This window comes from Hyperolius riggenbachi, chromosome 11 (genome assembly GCF_040937935.1).
Source record: "Hyperolius riggenbachi isolate aHypRig1 chromosome 11, aHypRig1.pri, whole genome shotgun sequence".
NCBI lineage: Eukaryota > Metazoa > Chordata > Amphibia > Anura > Hyperoliidae > Hyperolius > Hyperolius riggenbachi.
Window position 1 is genome coordinate 48922248 of NC_090656.1, and position 24214 is coordinate 48946461.

At 46.1% G+C, this 24214-nt stretch overlaps 1 protein-coding gene across 1 annotated transcript in view; it reads right to left on the reverse strand.

Moving 5' to 3' along the window:
- Positions 1 to 525: 525 nt before the first annotated feature.
- The window catches only part of LOC137537798 (solute carrier family 35 member F3-like), a 43623-nt gene continuing 19934 nt past the window's right edge, over positions 526 to 24214 (reverse strand). The window contains exons 5-6 of the mRNA XM_068259760.1: positions 16746 to 16835; positions 526 to 964 (exon numbers count right to left, since the gene is read on the reverse strand). Of these exons, the coding sequence (XP_068115861.1) occupies positions 774 to 964; positions 16746 to 16835 (281 nt within the window). The 3' untranslated portion in view covers positions 526 to 773. The remainder of the gene's footprint in view (positions 965 to 16745; positions 16836 to 24214) is intronic.

The window sequence follows — 24214 nt, forward strand, 5'->3', positions numbered from 1 at the left end:
GAGAGCGGAGGTGTCTACAGCTGCTCATCGCTGGAGCCTGGGAGGTAAGTAAAGGCTGCCAGCAATACGGGGGATACCTGGCCACCCAGGGTGGACCATACCTACGTGCCCACAGTAGGGATCCGGCTGCCTGATCCCCCCAAACGCCCCCCCCCCATCATGTAAAATGCCTGGTCCTTAAGGGGGGGGGGGTAGGCAGCCGGTCCCGAAGGGGCTAAAGCAAACGAGGTAAAAAAAGGCAAAATACACATGCACAGGTCATACTTACCTCTGGTGTAGTCTACTCCTCAATCTCTTTCTGCTCTCCTGCGTCCCGTTTGTCCACTGTGATCAATGGAATTCTCCGTCCTCCATTTTGAAAATGGCCATTACCCCATTCAGAAACTGATATACTGTATAACTGACAGACACAGATATTTTTGTCAGAACTGGAAGGAATAATTGTAAAAAGAAAATGGTGAGCTTCTGAGAGGAACTGACAGCAAAGTAAGTATGTCATTAATTTGCAGGTATATCATGTGTTTATTTGAAATAATTTTACATGGTTCAGGTTCCCTTTAAGGACCACGATAAATACAGCTGTTCGTTGAGAGATGCAGTATTGATGACATATATTTAACAGGAAGTGCCTGTATGTGGACATCACATCAGCAGACCATCTGGACATGGAAGCTCCAGCTATGTACATTTTCATTATTTTAGGCCAATCCACTTAGACTACCGTGAATGTGTACGCGCAACCACTCTATTATGCTCGGAGGTGGCCAAAGCTGTTACATGATTGAGACCGTGCACTTGTTCTTTATTTCTTCATTGAATTCCTCCTGATAAGCTTGTTCTTGATGAGTGAAACCAAGATGTGACCAAAATACTTCAGGAATGAGGAGTAGAAAGAATCCAACACCAATACTACAGTATCCCATCATGTTCATCCCAGGCGGGACCTCCCACTGCTGCTCCATTCCTGAGAACAGACATGAAGCCAAGATTTATCTACTATAAGATTCTCATTTCATCAACAGATTGTGAGCAATAATGCAAGCTCTTTTCTTCTTGGAAAAAATGTACCATAATTGATTGTTAAAACGAGAGGAGTATAGAGGCTGATATTCATAATCCTTTCATAAAGCATGCTGCTCTTTAACCACTTGCCGACCGCACACTCATAACGTGCGTCGGCAAAGTGGCAGCTGCAGGACCAGCGACGCAGTACTGCGTCGCCAGCTGCAGCCTAATTAATCAGGAAGCAGCCGCTCGTACGAGCGGCTGCTTCCTGTCAAATCACGGCGGGGGGCTCCGTGAATAGCCTGCGGGCCGCCGATGGCGGCTCGCAGGCTAGATGTAAACACAAGCGGAAATAATCCGCTTTGTTTACATTTGTACGGCGCCGTAAGGCAGATCGGCGATCCCCGGCCAATCAGCGGCCGGGGATCGCCGCCATGTGACAGGGGACGTCCTGTCACTGGCTGCACAGGACGGATAGCGTCCTGTGCAGCCCGGATCTCCAGGGGAGGCAGCAGGTAGGAGAGGGAGGGGGGAATTTCGCCGCGGAGGGGGGCTTTGAGGTGCCCCCCCCGCCACCCACAGCAGGCAGGAGAGATCAGACCCCCCCAGCACATCATCCCCATAGGGGGGAAAAAAGGGGGGCAATCTGATCTCCCTGCCTGCACCCTGATCTGTGCTGGGGGCTGCAGAGCCCACCCAGCACAGATCAATCAAACCAGCGCTGGTCCTTAAGGGGGGGGTAAAGGGTGGGTCCTCAAGTGGTTAAAGCAGGATTGTCACCATAAGAATCAAATTTCAACAGCAACTGGTCTGAGTGTATTAAGTGATAAAGATGCTAATTCTGCATTCAAAACTTTTTCTGCTGTTATGGTTTGGAGTTATCATATACCTTAGGAGCACCGGCCCTTTAATTGCCATCGGCTGGCAAAACAGTTGCATGCTGGGGGGGGTCTTTTAACCTCCTCTTCCCTTTATTTCCCACTCCTTCTAATGACATGACAGAGCACTTCCTAGTATAGACCTCAGTGGGAGTGTCTGAAGACTCTGGGAGGAGGGCGGGTAACAAATACACAATTAGCAAGAGGAGAAAAAAGAATGAAGGAGGAAATGATGTCAGGATTAGCTTCATTCAAAGGTAACCAAGATGGAAACTGTCTAGAATAGGATTCTCTGCTTTTCCTTTATACAATTCACAGGACTCATAATGTACACAGTGCAATGCATGTGTTATGTAAGTAGAACTAGTATTTATCTACTTCTATATATATATATATATATATATATATATATATATATATATATATTTACAGTATATATAGTGTCAGATCTGACAAGATTAGCTGCATGCTTGTTTCTGGTGTTATTCAGATACTATTGAAGCCAAATAGATCAGCAGGGCTGCCAGGCGACTGGCTTGGTGACATAAGTAATAATAATGGTTCAAGGAATCCTGAAGCTAGAGCCAGGAGAAGGTTCTCCAGCAACCACGGCTGAGACACCAAAGTGCGCCCCTCCATCCCTCCCACCCCAGCCATTGCACACTGATTGCTATTAGACTAAGAGGTGCCCCAGGGCCCCAACACCTTCATCTCTACTTATCTGGTTTGCAATCACTGCTATGTATCCCCTTTTCTTATTTCTCTCTGCTTCAAACACAATAGGGGTATGATAGCTGAGTGAGTTGTGCGCCCCCTCCTACACTGCGTCCTGAGGCTGGAGCCTCTCTTGCCTCTTCCTCGGCCCGGCCCTACCTAAAGGCAAGGATGCTCCAGAAAATTCAAAAAGAATAGTTCCAGCAAACAATGCAGATGCAATACACAAGCACAATGTCTCAAAAGGAGAATGGTTAACTAAATGCAAGCCAGATGGATATAAACTTGCACAAAGATGTAAAGAAAAATTCCAAAGTATGCAGAATAGTAAATAGAAAAGTTCTCCAATATGCAGTAGTAAATATCATAAATGGCCTCAACTCACTACGCATTACCACATTCGGTAATGTAGAAAACAGCTGATTTTACCAATCATCTCCCCAAATGCCAATTCATTAAACCTATCACCGCACTGAAAAGTAAACTTACCGACTAGTGAGGTGATGCAGACATTTTAAATGTGTTGACGTCAGCGGTGCAGCGCACAACACTGCAACTGTCCAGCAGGTAGTATGTCACTGGGCGAAGGGCGTGCGGGGATGTGCGAGCAGTGTGCGGGATGGGGGGGGGGGGGGGCTCTATGCATATGACCTTGTCAGCGCACTGTGCCGCAGGGTCATATGATTCTATTTTGTGGTGCGAGGGGGCGGAGCATTGCACCGCAACCATCTGGCCAGGTGTAAAACCATACCACTTGCCTGGTTATCCTGCTGATTCTCTGACTCTTGTACTTTTAGCCATAGACCCTGAACAAGCATGCATCAGAACAGGTGTTTCTGACTAGATTAGCCACATACATGTTTCAGGTGTGTAATTCAGATACTACTGCAGTCAAAGATCAGCAGGACTGCCAGGCAATTGTTTAAAAGGAAATAAATATGGCCGCCTCCATATTCCTCTCATTTTAGGTGTCCTTGAAACTAGATTCAAACATAGATACATTGTGTTACGTTGAGTTGTGTTGCATCCCATTGAAGAAAGCATGCTTCAATGCAACGCAACGCATCTAAGTGTGAATCCAGCCTTAAAGAGAACCCGAGGTGGGGCAGTAAACTAAGAAAAGAATAATGCTACCTGGTCCTGGGGGCTGGGGACGGATCAGGTAGCTGCAATCCCTGCTGCTCTCCGCCGCTCTGTTGGCCTGCATCCTCTTCCTTTTGGTTTTGTGACCTTTGGGGTCGTGGTGCTGAAAGAGCTGTTCTCACAGAGCAGCGTGCAGGGAGGCGGGGGAGTGGCAGGGGGCATGGCCGGGGAGAGAGCTGCCCAATGGCAGCTTTGGTAGGCCTGCAGGAATGCCCCTAGTGGGTGTTTAAGCAAGCAATATCTATCTCCTCCCTTAAAGGGAACCAGAGACAAAGCACACTCATGTATTTTACCATATATATCAGTGGGAACATTAGAGAAAACACCTACTCTGCTCTCGGTTTCATTCTTTACTGTTCAGATTGCTTATCATCAGCCCTGATAAAATCCCAGACTGAACATTCAGTCTGGCTTTGTTTAGGAATCATTATACTGTAGCTGAGTCTGTCTTCTGTGCTGTCTTTTCAAGCCCAAGCCTGCCCCCTTGTGGCTCTGCTCAGGAATCATTTATAGCTGAGTCATTATAGCAAAGCTAATGGGAACCAAAATTAAAAAAAAAAAGTCAGATACTCACCTAAGGAGAAGGAGGCTCTGGGTCCCATAGAGCATCCCCTCTCCTCTCCAGGTCCCCGCTGTTACGCTGGCTCCCCCGTAGCGGCATTGGACCATTTCGGTCAAATACTGCTGTCTCCCGGCCGAAGGGAGGCTTCGGAAATGCTTTGGGAGCTCGAGTGCTCCCGAAGATGGGCCGCTCTACACTGCGCACTCGCGAGCGCCCTCTATGATGCACTCGCGTGTGCGCCGCCTGTCTTCGGGAGGACTTGGCTCCCGAAGACTTTCAAAGTCCCCGTGGCAGGGGATTGAAACAGGGGAGCCAGCGCAGCACCGGGAGAGGAGAGGGAAGGCTCATTAGGACCCGAGCCTTCCCTCTCTTTAGGTTGAGTATCTGACTTTTTTTTAGTTACACATGGATTCCCATTAGCACCAACGTATGGTCCCTAGTGCTTTCTAATGTTCTTCAGGTTGAGAGAGGTTAACCACCCTGGCGTTCTGATTAAATCGCCAGGGTGGCTGCGGGAGGGTTTTTTTTTAATTAAAAAAAAACTATTTCATGCAGCCAACTGAAAGTTGGCTGCATGAAAGCCCACTAGAGGGCGCTCCGGAGGCGATCTTCTGATCGCCTCCGGCGGCAAGAAATAACACGGAAGGCCGCAATGAGCGGCCCTCCGTGTTTCGATTCCCTCGTCGCCATGGCGACGAGCGGAGTGACGTCATGGACGTCAGCCGACGTCCTGACGTCTGCCGCCTCCGATCCAGCCCTTAGCGCTGGCCGGAACTGTTTGTTCCGGCTACGCTGGGCTCGGGCGGCTGGGGGGACCCTCTTTCGCCGCTGCACGCGGCGGATCGCCGCGCTGCAGCGGCGATCAGGCAGCACACGCGGCTGGCAAAGTGCCGGCTGCGTGTGCTGCACTTTATTTGGTGAAAATCGGCCCAGCAGGGCCTGAGCGGCAGCCTCTGGCGGTGTTGGACGAGCTGAGCTCGTCCAGACCGCTCAGCAGGTTTTCCTAAATGTACATTGGTATGTTATAGCTGGCTGTAGCAATTCAGATCAGCACATCAAGGTACTGAAACACAGTATGCAGTCTTCCAGCCAAAAGTAAACATCTCCTGTTATTTTATGCATGAGTTACTCGTGAATTTGGAAATTACAGCGCGTGAATGGAAGCCCAGTAGCTGTGAGGCAAAACCATCCTTATTAGAGACACTTTGATACATGGTTCAGTGAGAGCCTAAAGAATTGCCCCAAATGCATCCCTGCAAAATGTAAGCATTTTGCATATTAATGAAGAGAAACTAGCCAGTTACTATGGTAAAGACTGTAATCCTGAGCCAAATCAATTATGTATAATACAGATGTGCTCAGAGGCAAATGATAAATCTGTGCAGTTACCCAATTTAAAATATCCGTTATTGCCATGGTAAATCACACAATAACAACACGCAAGGCTTTCCAATGAAAAATACAAAAACAAAAAGGATGTACCATTTCCGGACCAACGCAGTTGAAATCTACGTCCTGCATGTGGCAGCGCGGATCTGACAGGGCATAGATTTCAACAATCGTCGGCATGCAGTCACGCCGCTCCCGCTGATTGCACCGTTGTCTCCCCACCGCAATACACTCGCCCTGTTGTCTCTATGTTGGCAGAGCTCTGTGAGCCGGTCAGTAGACATTTTCATTGGCTCCTGACCCTGTCATCACTGTAAGCCAATCCCATTGGCTTACATTGATTAACAGGGTCAGGAGCCAATAAAAGCTGCTCCTGACCGGCGCAGAATGCTCTGCCGTCATAGAGACGGCAAAGAGAGAAACCTGTGGCACAGATCAAACAACAGGCAGAGCGACCAGATCGCCCCCCTTTTTCCCCACTAGGGGGATGATGTGCTGGGGGGGTCTGATCGCTCCTGCATGCGTGTGGGTGGCGGGGGGGGGGGGGGAGCCCCCTCCACCGCAGGATTCCCCCTCTCCCTCTTCTCCCTCCCTGCCCCGGAGATCGGAGGCTGCACAGGAACGGATCTGTCCTGTGCAGCCTCTAACAGGCTCCTGCCTGTCATGTGACAGCGATCCCCGACCGCTGATTGGCCGGGGATCGCTGATCTGGTACAACGCTGCTACTGTTAGCAGCGTTGTAAAAATGTAAACAAAGCGGATTATTTCCGCTTGTGTTTACATTTAGCCTGCGAGCCGCGATCAGCTTAACTACTTGCTGACTGCTCCACGCCAATTGGCGTGTATAGGGCGGCAGCCCCAGGACCACTCCATGCAGATTGGAGTGAATAGCTGGGAATGGGGCTAGCGGGAGATTGTGTGCGCCTCTCCACTTGGAAGGTGGAGGCTCCGCAATCGCCGCTCGGATACTGTTAGACGGCGAAACCGCCATCTAATATACCTGTACAGCGCTGCGATCTAAGGCAGCGTTGTATGGGGGACAGCCGTGAGAGTGAAGCCTAGCTGAAGCCTGTGACAGCTGATCACGCTGATTGGCTGGCGGGGGGAGGGAGGGAATATAAAATAAATTAAAAAAATAGGCAGATTTATTCAAAAAATAATAAAATTATAAATTTATATAAAAACAAAACAACTGGGGCGCAATCATACCCCACCAACAGAGAGTTCTGTTGGTGGGGAGAAAAGAGGGGGAGAATCATTTGTGTGCTGTGTTGTGCGGTCCTGCAGCTAGGCCTTAAAGCTGCAGTGGCTCAATTAGTAAAAAATGGCCTGATCACTAGGGGGGTTTAACACCGCCGTCCTCAAGTGGTTAAAGATGATCTGTGAAAAATGTACAGCACATTAAAATAAACATATTTCTGTTTCCCCGTTATTTCCCCTCTTCATTTATCCTATCTTTGCTGCTCCCCGCTGCCAATAAATATCTTAACCACTTCAGGACTCAGCCTTTACCCCCCCCCCCCCCCCACCCCTTAAGGACCAGCGCTGATTTAGAAGATCTGTGCTAAGGAAATAAATATGGCAGCCTCCATATCACTCTCACCTCGGGTTCACTTTAAATTACAGTTAGATCCGCCCTCATCCGGTAGTGGCCACGCCCATTTTTTTTGCCACGGCGCAGGTTATAGCTTTGCGCGCCACAGGTCGTCAGCTACCCCAGAAGTTGGTCCGTGCTGCATAGCACCCCCTAAAAACAATCCTGGAGCCGCCACTGTCAGCAGTGCAGCATCATTTTGCACATTGTGTGTGTTTTCTCATTGCCAAACATTAGCTACTGTGGAAAAAATGAATGTGTTTAAAGTGATACTGAAGCGAGAAAAAAGTATAATACAATGAATTGTATGTGTAGTACGGATAATAAATAGAACATTAGTAGCAAAGAAAAGTCTCATATTTTTATTTTCAGTCATTACAGCTTTTTTTTGTTTTGTTTTATAACATTGCATCATTATCTTATATTTGCGGTTTACACACTACTCTCTGCATTTTAAACTATGAGCAAAAATGTATCTATAGTTGCAGGGCCGGATTTACCATAAGGCGCCTGATTGGCAAAGGGCGGGGTTGAATCATGTCCCATTAAAATGAAAAACCTAAAAAATGTAACACTAATGCCAGCGCCGCCCACTGCCTCCTCCGTGCACCATGATCCGGTGGCCGCAACTACAGTGAGGGGCTGGCGGCTAGTGACACACACACAGTCTGTCATTACGTGCCGCTCTCCCGCCCACCGGCCGCCCTATTCATGCCTGCACACAGCGCTGCAAGTGAACAGCATAGGCGGCGGGGGGGGGGGGGGGGGCGGCACGATTGTTCCTCTCTGTTGCCGGCTGGAGTCCTATGAGTGTGGCAAACCATGTGGGCGGCCAAGATGATGCCGAGGGACTGGACCCACTTAACAGCGAAATTAGCCTGTCTGGCTGTGCTGGTACGCCCAGAGCCATGACTGAAGGGGATAGAGAGGAGGACTAATCCAGCAGCAGTGCAGGTAGGCAAAAAGCTCCGCCCCACCGACCTTCTGTCCATCCTTCTGATCTCCTGCTCCATGCGTCCAACGTATACATCACCCAGCAGCGCCCCCTGCGTCTTCTCCATGGTTACAGTGCTTGACCATGGAGAGGATGCAGAGGGCACTGCCGAGTGACGTCAACGCTGGACGCATAGAGCGTCCTTTGAAACGGGTCTCTACCTCTTGCTGAAGGACTGCAGAATACCCCTGATCCGGGTCTTCTCCACCACCTAAGTACTTCTTCTCCCTCAGCCGCTTAGGATATTGGGCAGAAGAAGGACTTACTGACGGTCCTCCACCTGGAGCCCCACCAACTCCGACACCTGGGGGAGCCGCTGCCGCAATAAAGTGGACCTGAACTCTTGCCCAGGACAGAGAGAAATGCAGCCTGTATGTAAGTAGAGCGTGTAGCCTGTCTAATACCCCCTCAGTACTTGATCTCTTACACAGGACAGAAGGGAAACCCTGCACCCTGCTGTATGTATTTAGAGTTAAGCCTGTGTAATTCCCCATTATCTGTGTCTAATCACACATTTGTATTTGATCTCTTCCCTGTTCCACCTGACTGCCATGGCAGATAAGCTCATTAGTAAGCACAGGATGTTAACAAAATGTCTGCTTCCATGAAAGCAGGAAGTAGACACACAGGTGATGTGTTTTAGGATTTGTATCAGCTGTAACAAAATAGTCATTCTGTAAAGGTCATTATGCTGTTACGTATCTTTTGGAAGTTCTGAGTTCAGGTCCGTTCGCTGACTTCCCTCCTCTACCTGCTCTAACCTCCCACCTACCTACTTATCTACCCTAACTTACTGCTCTCTACACCTACCTTCTGCATCCTTCCACCTACCTACCCCCACTGACACCTCTCTGTGCTGTCTATACCCACTTGCTGTGCTCTCCACCTACCTACCCCCACTGACCCCTCTCTTTGCTCTATATACCTACCTACTGCATTCTCCCACCTACCTACCCCCACTGACTGCTCTCTTTGCTCTATATACCTACCTACTGCATTCTCCCACCTACCTACCCCCACTGACCCCTCTCTTTGCCCTATATACCTACCTACTGCATTCTCCCACCTACCTACCCCCACTGACCCCTCTCTTTGCTCTATATACCTACCTACTGCATTCTCCCACCTACCTACCCCCACTGACTGCTCTCCTTGCTCTATATACCTACCTACTGCATTCTCCCACCTACCTACTCCAACTGACTACTCTCTGTGCCCTTTATACCTACCTGCTGTGCTCTACCACCAACCTACCGCCACTGTCTCCTCCTAGTAAAAGCCTAAATTTGGTAAATTCCCTTATTCGTTGGTAATATCTGCGCATTGTTGTTATACAGTACTTGTCTTTGGTAATATTTGTATTACTTGTGTGGTTTTATTAATAAAAGGGGACATGGCATTAGAGGTGTGGCCTGTTATGGGACGGAGTTTAGGGCGCCGGAGCTTATGTGCCTACAGGCTCCTGAGCTGTAAATCCGGCCCTGTATAGTTGTATTTAACTGTTTCTTTGATGTATATGTGCTTCATAAAATAGCACTGTAGCGGACAAAGTTTGGACGGAGAGCTCAGAGAGGTTCTTTTGCATATATAACAAATGAAGCTTCTTAACTCTTCCTGTACTGCAAACAATATGAGACTCATATCTTTGCTACTAATGTCCTATTTCTTAGCTGTACTGCACATACAATTCATTATGTAAAAAGTTTATTTTCATTTCAGATTCCCTTTAGGTACAGATGAACATGCATAGTGTCCAAAAATCTAAGTGCAAAAAAAGCTCACGCTTACTGGGGGCGCTTGCTGATCACTAACGATCAGCAAAGCATTAGTGCCATGTCACTCTATGAGGGTGTTCTTACAGAAGCATTGCAATTTTTAGAAAATGGAAATCTTGCTGCATGTAACATTTTTCAGAGTGATTGTGCACAGAGGAATGGGCAAAAATGCACATTCCTTTAACCACTTGCCGACCGCACGCTTATACCGTGCGTCGGCAAAGTGGCAGCTGCAGGACCAGCAACGCAGTACTGCGTCGCCAGCTGCAAGCTGATTAATCAGGAAGCAGCCGCTCGCGCAAGCGGCTGCTTCCTGTCAATTCACGGCGGGGGGCTCCGTGAATAGCCTGCGGGCCGCCGATGGCGGCTCGCAGGCTAAATGTAAACACAAGCGGAAATAATCCGCTTTGTTTACATTGTACGTCGCTGCTGCGCAGCAGCGCCGTAAGGCAGATCGGCGATCCCCGGCCAATCAGCGGCCGGGGATCGCCGCAATGTGACAGGGGACGTCCTGTCACTGGCTGCACAGGACGGATAGCGTCCTGTGCAGCCTCGATCACCGGGGATGAGCAGGTAGGAGAGGGAGGGGGGAATTTCGCTGCGGAGGGGGGCTTTGAGGTGTCCCCCCCGCAACTAGCCTGCCCACCAGAGCGATCAGACCCCCCCTGCACACCATCCCCATAGTGGGGAAAAAAGGGGGGCGATCTGATCGCTCTGCATGAAACCAGATCTGTGCTGGGGGCTGCAGAGCCCACCCAGCACAGATCACAAAAAATAACGCTGGTCCTTAACCTCTTGAGGACTGCAGGGCTAAACCCCCCAGTGACCAGGCAATTTTTAGTTTAAAAGGCCACTGCAGCTTTAAGGCCAAGCTGCAGGGCCGCACAACATAGCACACGAGTGATCCCCCCCCCCCTTTTCTCCCCACCAACAGAGCTCTCTGTTGGTGGGGTCTGATCGCTCCCCCATGTTTATTTTTTTTTAAATAAATATTTGTGTTGCTGTTTTTTAAAAAAAAAACCCTCTTCCTTTAAATCCCTTCCCTCCCTCACTCCCTCCCTCCCCACAGCCGGCCAATTACGGCGATCGGCTGTCATAGGCTTCTGCCTATGAGAGCCGATCGCACGGCTGTCCCCAGTGCAGCGCTGCTGCTGATCGCAGCGCTGCACAGAGTAAATAGACGGCGATCACGCCGTCTAACAGTCTCCCGAGCGGCAATAGCCGCTCGGAGACTGAAGGCAGGGCGGAGCTCTGCCCCCCAAGCAGGAGATGCGCGCACAGCCTGTGCAGGATCTCCTGCAAATCCCAGCCCCAGGACTTTACGCCAATTGGCGTTAGGCGGTCCTGGGGCTGCCGCCGCGGCCACGCCTACTGGCGTGACGCGGTCGGCAAGAGGTTAAGGGGGGGTAAAGGGTGGGTCCTCAAGTGGTTAAAAATTGCTCTAAAAATTGCATTGCAAAATTGCAGTGTAAACTAATCCTATATAATAAACCCCCTGTGTCCCTGCGTCCTCTCCTGTCCCTGCCCCCGTGCCCATACTGCGCATGTGTGGCATGTGTGTGCGAGCGGCGTTGGGACAAAAGCAGGATTGGGCCAGGGGGCGGGCGTGTATGCGCAGGTCTGTGCGTGCGGGGGAATGGGTCGCGGCCAAGTGCGCTGACATGCGGCGGCAGCGACAGGGGCGGGATGGGAGATGGGTTGTTAGGGAAGAGGCCTAGTGCCCGTTATTGTAACATGTTTTAGTTGGTATTCGAATGAAAACCAATGATTGTGAATGGGCCTGTTTCCGTTTAATGCTCATTTTTGTTTGCGATTAATGCAAGAAAAAAACAGCTTACTGGAAAAAGGAACTTGCTATTTTGTCACTAAACAGAATAAGTCAATTGGAGCTATTGCAAAAAATCACACATGAAAATTCACATGAAACACATTTTCAGTAAAAAACAACAACCCTATTGAAGCCTTAAATCAGGCTTTTTCCACAGAGAAATTTTCTCAAACTGTAATGTGTCCATTTAGCCACAAGATGGCAATGCTACACTACCAATGTGGAGTACTGGACTGTCATTTGTACTGTTATGCTAGATACCCACGATGCAATTTTCAGACAGATTTACTGTCAGTTCAATTCTTTCCAACATGTCCGATCTGATTTTTCAGTCGATTTTGCATAGAAGTGAACAAAAAATCGATTGGAAATCAGATCGGACATGTTGGAAATAATCGATCTGACAGTAAAATGACATTGTGTATGCCTAGCATTAGTGCTGTAGTATAGCATTCATTTATATACTGTGCACATAAGAACAACAGCTCTCCCATTATGGTAAAAAGAAAATGTTAAAAGGTTTCTTTAGAAGCAAAAACTATAGCAAAAAAATATGAGAGAAATGAAAGTGTACAGAATCAAAAGAAAGCACTTATACTTACCTGGGACTTCCTCCAGCCCCCTTCAGACTGGGCGTTCCCTCGCCATCTCCCTGGGCTGCTACAATCCACTGCTGGCTGTCCCGGTATATATCTTCAGCCGCACTCTGGAGATGGGAAGGGGGCTGCGGCACAGCCGGATCATCTGCAAGGCAGTGGCCTAGGGCCCAGAGAGAGTCTAGGGGCCTGCTGGATGCTAGCTCCCACTAAAATCTTACTAAAAAAGCCAGGAAACCATAAGCGATTGGCAAAAACTGCTATCTTGCCAAGCGCCCCAATTTCATCCTAATTTATTTCTGGGTTTGGGGAAGGCCCAGGTAATTATAAATGATTTTGGATTTGTCTCAGTTTTCCTTTAAAGTGGACCTGAATTTAGAACGTCTTATGCTCTAAAAGAAACACAACAGCATAATAACCTTTAAAGGATACCCGAAGTGACATGTGACATGATGAGATAGACATGGGTATGTACAGTGCCAAGCACACAAATAACTATGCTATGTTCTTTTTTTCTTTCTCTGTCTGAAAGAGTTAAATATCAGGTAGGTAAGTGGCTGACTCAGTCCTGACTCAGACAGGAAGTGACTACAGTGTGATCCTCACTGATAAGAAATTCCCCTTTTTTATCTTTTTCTTGCTCTCAGAAGCCATTTTCTGCTAGGAAAGTGTTTTATAGTTGGAATTTCTTATCAGTGAGGGTCACGCTGTAGTCACTTCCTGTCTGAGTCAGGACTGAGTCAGCCACTTACATACATGATATTTAACTCTTTCAGGCATAGAAAAAAAAAAGGAACACAGCATAGTTATTTGTGTGCTAGGCACTGTACATACCCATGTCTATCTCATCATGTCACACGTCACTTCGGGTATCCTTTAAACCAAAAACATTTCTTTGTTACAGCTGATACATACCTAAAATAAATCTGCACCGTTTTTACTTCCTGATTCATGGAAGCAGACATATTGTTTACAGACTGTGCTTTCTCTGCCATCTCTGCCATAGGCAGTCATGTGACATGGGGGAGATCAAATTACAACTAGTGATTAGACAGAAATGAGGGGGAATTACACAGGCTAAACTTAATACATAATACATACAGGGTGGGAGGATGGGAGAGTCCAGGAGCCCAATGATGCCGTATCCTTTGTTAGATTTGGATGTGTTGATATGTAAGTTTTATACTTGCAAGGATGAGTTGCACTGTACTGCAACCTCCATTCAGGCTTGCGGGAAAATAACCGTCCCTGCTTGGTATTCCAGGTCTACTTGGCAGGCTCTGGTAGGTTGCACTCCTTGAGTAAATTGGGAACGCAGTGTTCACAATATAAGACCTCTTCTTGCATATCACAGTAGGAGAACAGAGGCGCCAGCAGGATAAAAATGGATAAAACCTTTAAAATTTGCTTGGAGGAAGTGGTGGACTTAACTCCATAAAGCAGACACGAAAGACTCCACGTGTCCTGAAGAGGCGTGAACTTCACGCGAAACAGCTGTAGACAGAGGGGCTTTCTTTCTGTATTCGTTGCTTTGTGGCATCAATAAAAGAAGAGTTCCTTTGGAGTGCCGGAGTCCGTGCTTTTCTTTCAGTTTATCAGACACGAAAGACTGTCTGAATAGTAGCAATCACATTGCCGAAATCACCTGCTATTGCCAAAATTCTGTTTTGTCCCCACGTTTTTTGCCCGAGGAAGCGGGCTTGGCCTGCGAAACGCGATGCACTTCACTTTTTGGGGTACTATATAATAAATGTGATTGTTACTATTCAGACAGTCTTTCGTGTCTTCTTATGGAGGTAAGTCCACCACTTCCGCCAAGCAAATTTTAAAGGTTTTATCCATTTTTATCCTGCTTGCGCCTCTGTTCTCCTACTGCTATACCGTGTCCACCCCTGGTGGAGCGGTGATCTACTCCTTTTTCTGGTCTACAGAGAGCGACTTCTTATCCCTGAGTGAGGACAGGCCTAATCTCCTTCCCTGCCTATACAGTGGTTGCCTATGTGGTAACCCATGTTTGTGAGTATACTCTTCTCACTGATTATCCTTACTTTATTTTTGCCTAACATATTACACTATATTGGGCTCTCGGTTTCTCTAAATTTTATCTTGCATATCACAGTACACCTCCACCACACCCAATCAGATGCCACTCACCAGATGCGATGACCACCATGGTCTATTAGCGCGCTGGGGATATTCCCAGGTCACTCCCGACCTCCACAATCAAATACAATCCACTTACCATTCCACCTTCAATATCCTATTCATGGCCAATGTGATAACCTCAAATAAAAACGTCTCACAACGTAATACTATAAAACTAATAGTATAACGGGTATTGCACTCACATAGAATGACTTGTGAAATAGCATAGAGTTTTATGTATGGGCTCTCCCCCATTCAGGTGGCCTCAGTTCGCTCCTCCTAATGTGCTGTCCTCGCAGTGTATGGTCAGCTACGGCGGGCACAGCATCCATCTCGCAACTTCCCAACACAGCTCTCTTCACTTGTACTCGTGTACTTCTACATCTGGGGCTCACCCTACCAGTTTCGTTATAAAATAATTCATCAGAGCCCCTGATGAGTTATCCACTGGTGAGTTATTTTAACAAACATCTAGAAGGCGAACCCCAGATGTGGCAGTGTACGATTTACAGTATTACGCTATGTGAGGTTTTTATTTGAGGTTATCACATAAGCCATGAATGGGATATTGAAGGTGGAATAAGAAGTGGATTGTATCTGATCGTGGAGGTTGGGGGTGATTTAGGAATATCACCAATGATCTACTAGATACTGTGGTCATTGCATCTGGTGAGTGGCTTCTGATTGGGTGTGGGGGAGGTGTACTGGGATATGCAAGAACAGGGACCTTGAAACATTTGCAGAGAAGGAAAAAGACTTCATGTTGTGGAATTTGTGGGCATTACATATAAATTTGAGTGGCGCCTGTACTGAGTGTTGAACTTTACTATTGTTATTGGGGCAACTACACTAGCTACCTACCTATACTGGGGGCAACTATACTACCTATAGTGGTGGCAACTATACTACCTATACTGGGGCAACTATACTACCTATACTGAAGAAACTATACTACCTATACTGAGGCAAGTATACTACCTATACTGGGGCCAACTATACTACCTATACTGGGGCAACTATACTAGCTACCTACACCGGGGCAACTGTGCTACCTATACTGGGGGCAACTATACTAGCTATCTATACTGGGGCAACTATACTACCTATACTAGGGGCAAGAATACTTGCTAGCTATACTCGGGCAATTATACTGGCTACCTATACAGGGGCATTAATATTGGCTAACTATACTGGGGGAAACTATACTAGCTACCTGTACTGCAGCACTTATACCTGGCTACCTACCTATACTGAGGGCGAAAATGTTAGGGTGCTGTGCGATCATTCCAAATCGGGAGGGGGGGGGGGGGGCATCCTCACAAGTGTGCCTCAGGCAGCAAAAAGTCTAGAACCGGCCCTGTGCATGTCTCTTTATTTTGTCTGTGGACACCAATGTGGTTACTTCCTGCAGAACAGATTTTCCAGAACTGGATCTTCTTAGACCACATTATGGTCAAAATAATGATGATGCGAGATGCAGTGGCAGCAGTGCGCAAAGCCTGTCTGTTAAAGGTTACCTGGAACAAGTAAAATTATTTAAAATAAACACATGATGTACCCGCAAATTAATATTACATACTTACCTCGCCATCAGTCCCACTCAGAGGCTAGCCATTTTTTTCTAACAACAATTCCTTCCAGTTCCGACTAGATCTAGTCGGAACTGGAAGCTTTAGGGTCCCTTTCCACTGTGTCAGCTTCTGTCTGTTATAACTGAAAGAATAACTGTAGTGCAAGGTTATGTACATGGTTCCCTATGGCCCAAGTGGACAATATAGCAGGTTAGCAGAGTGCTGACCCAGAAGCTGTTACTGGGTCATCACCATTTTTAAAATTTGAGGATTTGATTGATCGCAGTGAACAAGCAGTATGCTGGAGAGTAGAAAGAGATTGATGTGTGGACTACGCGGGAGGTAAGTCTGAAGTGTGGATGTTTATTTTGACTTTTATTTTTTAGTTCAGGTTTGCTTGAAGAAATTTCACTGGGTTGCTTGAGGACATACCACCAAGATTTTAACTGCATTAGCGTTGTTTTCAATAAAGCATTTTTTACTCTCTGTTCACTGTCTGACAGTTTGTTTAGCCCTGTTCCAAGAGGTGGGGGAGGAGATTAAATGCTTACCACTTACGACAGCCGTACTGAGAAAAACTCCAAGTGACACTCCAGAACTTGGTGCAAAATGACTTCCAATCTTCTCTAAAATGTCATACACTAAAGAAAAGAACAAAATTGCAAATATGAACACAATTTTTTTTACAGATCGATCGGAGCTACATGCAATAACACAACTCTCTTTGCCATTGCCAGTGAGATGCAGATCATTAGTAAACTCTAAGATATAAAACCGAGTGCAGCTTGTACATGTAGCATTACAGTATTTGGTAACACCTGAATGGTAAAGATAGGTACTCACATGGTTAGGTCACCTGAGAGGCAACCAACAAGCTGGCTGTGGACCACAAGCCAGTCCACACTCAGGTCTGGTGCACAGCCACTTTCAAGTTGTAGGAAAAAGTTAAAGGTACAAAAAAAATTACCAAACCGATCATCAGAGTTGGGCTAGTTGAGTAAAAAGTGTAGAAGTAAAATGTCTTTAGACTGCATAAAATTGTGTGTGTGTGTGTGTGTGTGTCCCCGTCCCCAAATGAAACTTGGTATACAGATCCCTTACTACCTGGAAAGATATGTTTTGGTGTTCTGCAAAGCCCTCCCCCCCCCCCCGCACACCTGGGCGGAACCACAAACAGCCAATCAGATTTCACCCATTCAGGTCAACGGAAAAAAGGCTGCCATTCTCACAGTAATAAAGCCAGAGTCCCCAAACTTGGCACAGTTGGTAACTTGGTGTCCGACGTGAAAAATTCAGGGACTGAGCATAAAACAGCCAATCAAATTTTAGCATTTCATTTTCAATGGGAAAATGTAAACTTCCGCCATTTTTACACTGTTAATGGCAGGGTTCTCAAATTGCTGGATGACTGAGATTAATATTCAGGAAAGTGGATGGAGCCTACAACAGCTAATCAAAATTCACCTATTGGATTTTAAGAGGAATATTTAAATTGCTGCCATTTTCACACTGTTAACGGCTCAAGCCTTAAACCTGCTACTGTAGGTCATTAGGTGACTGGTGTTCCAATTCCAAGGGTCGGAACCACAAACAGCCAATCAGATCTCTTTGAATGATAAATTGCTTTCATTCTCACGTTGTTGATGCCAAGGACCCCAAAGGTCACAAACCTGGTCATTGACTGACTGTGTATCAAGGTTACAAAAAGTGTGTGGATCCAACAACGACCAAATTTTTACATGGGAAAACGTACACTGCGGCCATTATTAGACTGTTAATCACAGGGGTCTCAAACTTTGCACACTTGGTCTCTGGGCGACTGGGATTAATATTCAGGAAAGTGGGCGTAGCCTGCAAAAGCCAATTAAAATTTAACAATTGATGTTAAAGATGTCTGCCTGTCATGATCTCTCCTGTAGCATGACCTGCTGGATGCAGCTGAGCTGCAACCAGGCAGTTCTGACGTCTCTGCATGCATTCAGCTGCATAGTTTTGCTAGTATGAATCACCCTGCAGTTCAAAGCAGCTCAAGATGCTGTCATGAATCCACCTATGGCTTATTGCAGCTGAGCTGCAGGTAGACAGTGCTGAATTCCCTGCATGCATGTTGCTGCAAAATGTTGCATGCATTTGTAATAAGAGTACAATTTATCTGCAATCAGCCTGCAGTCTTCAGTCAGGGTAACACAGGATTGAGTGATTACCATTCAGCTGTGTTGGAAGTTGCATGCCTGCTTTCATTGGGTAGTGTCCATATAAAAGCCTTTTCCTCTCTTGACACTTGGACTGTCATAGCTTTCAGCTTTGCCATAGCTGTTGGCTGGGCTCCGTGTCTCTATTGTTATTTGCCGTGTTTTGCTTCCTTGTGGACGGTTGCTGTTCCTACGTGGGCAAACAGCAACGTCCTTCCAGTCCAGCTAGCCTGGATGCAGCCAGCACTGCGGTAGTCATTGGCAAGCGCTCCTCTAGTTCTGATCCTGTGGACGTGACTATAGCAGCAGTTGTTATTAGTCATTCTCCTACCTGTTCTGTTTTGTTTATGCCTGTATGGATGTTCGCCATCGCTGCGGTAGCAATTAGATTGCTAAACGTTCCTTCCTGTCCGTCTGTCTGTCCTTGTCTTATTCAGTGTGGTGGACAACAGAAGCTCAAATCTGTGGTTGCTTTGAGCAATGGTTTTGTTGATTGTGGTGGTTATCGGAAGCTCAGAGATGTGGTCGCTCTGAGCAACCTTCCTCCCTGTCTCTAGTCTACAGCTCCTGCTGTGATCTGTGTTGTCTCCTCCACAAGTGCGTCCTGCACTATTTCCAGATATCAACCAATAACATTTATCTTGTGTAGTGGGTTCTGGTAGTAGTCTAGTCTTCCCGGCCTCAATCTCTATACACTGTGAAATCCTGTGAGGTAACCGTAGTCGGGTAGGCATACTGGTCTCCTAATCACACGGGGGCTTGGCGTATAGATGAAGAGCGTGGTATTAGATTAGTGTATAGAGGCTAAAGGAAGACGAGAGATCTGCCAGGCCTTACACTTCCTTTCTTATACTGTTAATGGCATAGGCCTCAAACCTGTTACAGTCGGTCATTGGGTGACTGGCATTCAAATTCAGAAAAGGGGGCAGAGTCACAAATAGCAAATCAGATTTGTTTGATTTTAATGGAAAAATGTAAACTGTTTCTATTCTCACATTGATAATAAGGACTCCAAAGCTCACAAACTTGGTTATTGAGTGACTGTGTGTCAAGGCTAGAAAAAGTGGCCGGACCCAACAACCAAATACATTCCCGAGCAACGCCGGGTCTTCAGCTAGTAAAAAGGAGGAAGTGTGGGGAAGTTACCTCCTCCAAAGTAAACTATTAGGTAGGATGATGTGTTTGTTGGAACAGGCCTGTTTCCTTGGAGCAGAGTGCCTCCATCTGATACAGCTTTATTGTGACACTGTTTGAGTGTTACATCATTGTATCTAATAAATATATATATTCTACCTTGCTACTGATCTCCTTTGGAAGAGATAAATCCTTTCCACCATTTAGTCTTATTTTTTAATATTTTACTATGTGTGGCACCTCCCTGCAGTATTATCCCTGCTTGCAAATCATCATGAATTGTTTATTAGTAGCGATCACAGGTCTTCTTATTCACCGAAGTGGAAAAAGGTGCCACCAATACAATACAATACAATATACAATATCATTTCTATAGCGCTTTTCTCCCATAGGACCAATGGGTGCAAATTATTATGGTAATTTCATGCAAATGTATGCAGCTCGAAAATGGACCAATCTGATGCTGCAGCAGTAGTGTTTAATTGGTCTATTTCCAAGCGGCATAAATTTGTATTAAATTGCCAAAACTGAGGTGTCTTGGCTGTCACTTTCTCCTATGGAAATTGCCGTCACCTTCAGAGTGCTCATAGCAATTTTCAGGCAGTGAAAAGACTATTTGCCCCTTTAAAAATAGCTGGAAGCAGCTGTTACACAGATTAATGTGGCAATAAATGCAGAGGGGCGATGCATTCCACCCCATTACAGTATATTACCTGCTTGAAGAAGAAAAAATACTGATTTGTACTGGGGAGGGAACGTGTAACAAAAGACAACTGCATGTCTCATTTCCTCCAGCAGAGGTCAGGAGAGTAAAACAAATAATTATTCAGAGCTGCAGTCAGCTGTTAGCAATTTATTTACTTTAGGCATTCATGTAATGATGATGATTTTTATGTATTTATATGGCACTGCACCAACACTTAAAAATTCATGTCACTTGACTGTCCCTCAGAGAAGCTAAAATCCAATGTCCCTGCCATAGTCATAGTCTAAAGGTGCCCATACACTAATCTATTTCCCGTGGCAGAATCCACCAGAGATCAATGTCCCAGTTTAACTGTCCAATCATAATTTCAATCAATTTCAGGCCACAATTATTGATTGGCAATAGATTAGAGGCTTCCATAGGGAATATCTGGGCATTTTTCCAGATCTGACTGCCCTCCCTCCTCCCCCATTCCCCCAGGTCTCCTGCCACCTTATTTTGCTTCCACGGGACCACTGCAGAGTAATCACAGAAGCAGAGCGCAGTCACCACTCACCTGCCCAGCTAGCGCACTCCCTCTGTGTCCTTCCATCTTCCGTTTAGTATCAGGAATCCCTTGGAGAGCATACTAATAAAATCACTACTCACAATGGGTGGATGTCCTATCGCAGCTTATTTATTGCTGGTGGTGAAAGCTCCTCACCCACTTTGGTATCTGTTGTTCTGTCCTATGCCCTCCAAGCTTTAGGTTGGGAGGGTGGGTGACACGGGGGTTTGGGGGGGGGGGGGGAGGAGTGCACAACTGCAATGCTAATGCTTAGTAACTAATGCAACTTGAGGAGTTCGGTGATGTCATTAAGAGATGGTAAAGAAGGTAAGTTAAATGCACTCACCTCAAATATTCAGGAGTAGATTAAATTAAGGGCTGGTGCACACCAGAAGATCTTTTCTGAGCACTTTGTGATTTTAAAACCTCCTCCTAATGTTATTCTATGTGTGTGTTCTCACTGGAGCGATGCGATTATGTAAAAATCCCCCATAGCATTGCAATAGCAAGAGCTTCTTAATTCTCTAGCGTTTAGAAAGCTCTTGTGGTGTGCACCAGCCCTAACAAGGGTTTGTATTTAGCCTTCCATAACGCCTTTTGTGGGTCTGGCCCATTTTTTCAGGTATCGTACCCAACGGCTGCTCCTCAAATAGGTATGAGCGCCTCTGTGGGGACTTCTCAAGTAACACTATTATAATCTAATGCCAGTTTGGAGGCAAACAAATAACTTCTTACAGTCCTGTCCAAAAGTTTTGAGACTGTCAAAAATATTAGTTTTCACAAAGTTTACTGCTAAACTGCTTTTAGATTTTTGTTTCAGTTGTTCATGTGATGTACTGAAATATTAGTTTTCTCAAAGTTTGCTGCTAAACTGCTTTTAGATCTTTGTTTCAGTTGTTCATGTGATGTACTGAAATATAAGCACTTTATACGTTTCAAAGGCTTTTATTGACAATTACATGAGATTTATGCAAAGAGTCAGTATTTGCAGTGTTGGCCATTCTTTATTCAGGACCTCTGCAATTCGACTGGGCATACTCTCAATCAACTTCTGGGCCAAATCTTGACTGATAGCAAACCATTCTTTCATAATCACTTCTTTGAGTTTCTCGGAATTAGTTGGTTTTTGTTTGTCCACCCACCTCTTGAGGAATGACCACAAGTTCTCAATGGGATTAAGATCTGGGGAGTTTCCAGGCCATGGACCCAAAATTTCAACGTTTTGGTCCCCAAGGCACTTAGTTATCACTTTTGCCTTATGACACGGTGCTCCATCATGCTGGAAAATGCATTGTTCTTCACCAAACTGCTGATGTATTGTTGGAAGAAGTTGCTGTTGGAGGTTGTTTTGGTCCCATTCTTTATTCATGGCTGTTTTTTTGGCAAAATTGTGAGTGAGCCCACTCCCTTGGATGAGAAGCAACCCCACACATAAATGGTCTCAAGATGCTTTACTGTTGGCATGACACAGGACTGATGGTAGCGCTCACGTTTTTTTCTCCTGACAAGCCTTTTTCCAGATGCCCCAAACAATCTAACAGTGGCTTCATGACTTTGCCCCAGTCCTCAGCAGCCCATTCACCGTACTTTCTGCAGAAGCTCAATCTGTCCCTAATGTTTTTTGGTAGAGAAGTGGCTTCTTTGCTGCCCTTCTTGACACCAGGCCATCTTCCAAAAGTCTTCGCCTCACTGTGCGTGCAGATGCGCACACACCTGCCTGCTGCCATTCCTGAACAACCTCTGCACTGGTTGCACTCTGATCCCGCAGCTGAATCCTCTTTAGGAGACGACCCTGGCACTTGCTGGACTTTCTTGGACGCCCTGAAGCCTTCTTAACAATAATTCAACGTCTTTCCTTGATGATCCTATAAATTGTTGATTTAGGTGCAATCTTAGTAGCCACAATATCCTTGCCTGTGAAGCCATTTTTATGCAACGTAATGATGGCTGCATGCGTTTCTTTGCTGGTCACCATGGTTAACAATGGAAGATCAATGATTTCAAGCATCACCCTCCTTTTAACATGTCAAGTCTGCCATTCTAACCTAATCAGCCTGACATAATGATCTCCAACCTTGTGCTCGTCAACATTCTCACCTGAGTTAACAAGACGATTACTGAAATTATTTCAGCAGGTCGTTTAATGACAGAAATGAAATGCAGTGGAAAGGTTTTTCTGGGATTCAGTTAATTTTCATGGCAAAGAAGGACTATGCAAATCATCTGAACACGCTTCATAACATTCTGGAGTATATGCAAATTGCTATTATAAAAACTTAAGCACCAACTTTTCTAATTTCCAATATTTTTGACAGTCTCAAAGCAGCTGGCCAGGACTGTAGTGTTTGGGATGTAAAAGGAAACCCACACAAAATAACCAAAAAGAAGATGTATTGCAGATAGATATTCAGTTCCCAATACAACCACCCCTCCCCCCAGCTTCAGTGCCCTACACTGTGAACAATGCATGCTTGGTTCTATTTTAAAGTGTTCCTTCCTGATCTTTTCAGCCAGAGATGTAAAGTGTGTGTATAGATGTCTCTTGCATCCTCTTTAGTATTGTACAGGTCTTCCTCTACCTCCAACCCGAAAGTGCAAGAATATGTTTCTACTACACATGGTTAGAAGGCTTACTTTTTTTTAAGTCCCTGCAATCAGACTGTTATTTTGTATGACCCTTATTACCCTAAGGATCATCTTTAAGATATAAACATCCTGGCAAATCAGTTGCTTAGATGTAAAGGAGACAACCAATTAAACTGTTTGTTTACATCCTGATGACCACTCCTAGGAGTGGAGATATATAAAAGGGACTGTTCAGTCTTCAATATGGCATTCTAAAAGCAAAGCAGGGTCCAACTCATGGGCGTAGCAATCACCCCTGCGGCCCCTGCTATTGCAGAGGCTTTGAGGGCCCCTCCTCCTCTTTCTCCCCAACTGCAAGTGCAGCCATAGCATAGAAACTCCCTGTTTGTTTACCAATACCGTGTGCAGGAGTGTGTATAATTTTTTCCTGCTTCCAGGCCCTGCTTCACAGCAGAACACTCTCTGCTGCCATTCGCTGGCTCCCGATCACATGACCCGCATGGGGTTCAGGGACCATGGGGGCCCCTTGCTATCATTTTTACAGGGGGGCCCTATTAAGTCTAGCTACGTCCCAGGTCCAACTTATGGAGTGAGACATATGGCAGGGAACACACTTGACTGTTTTTGTGCGCATTTTCTGCACAGAAAAACTGAGAACTCATGGTAATTAATTAGCTAGTTCACACTTAATGCGCTTTTCAGATGCTGAAAAAAAATGACATTCTTGCATGATAATTCTGCACATTTTGTCAGTTTTCTCTATCAATTACATTAGTTGCTGTGAAAAAACGCTCCTGCATAGAAGCCACACTTGGTGTGCAGAAGATGTATGCAGAAAAACGCACGCAGAAAACT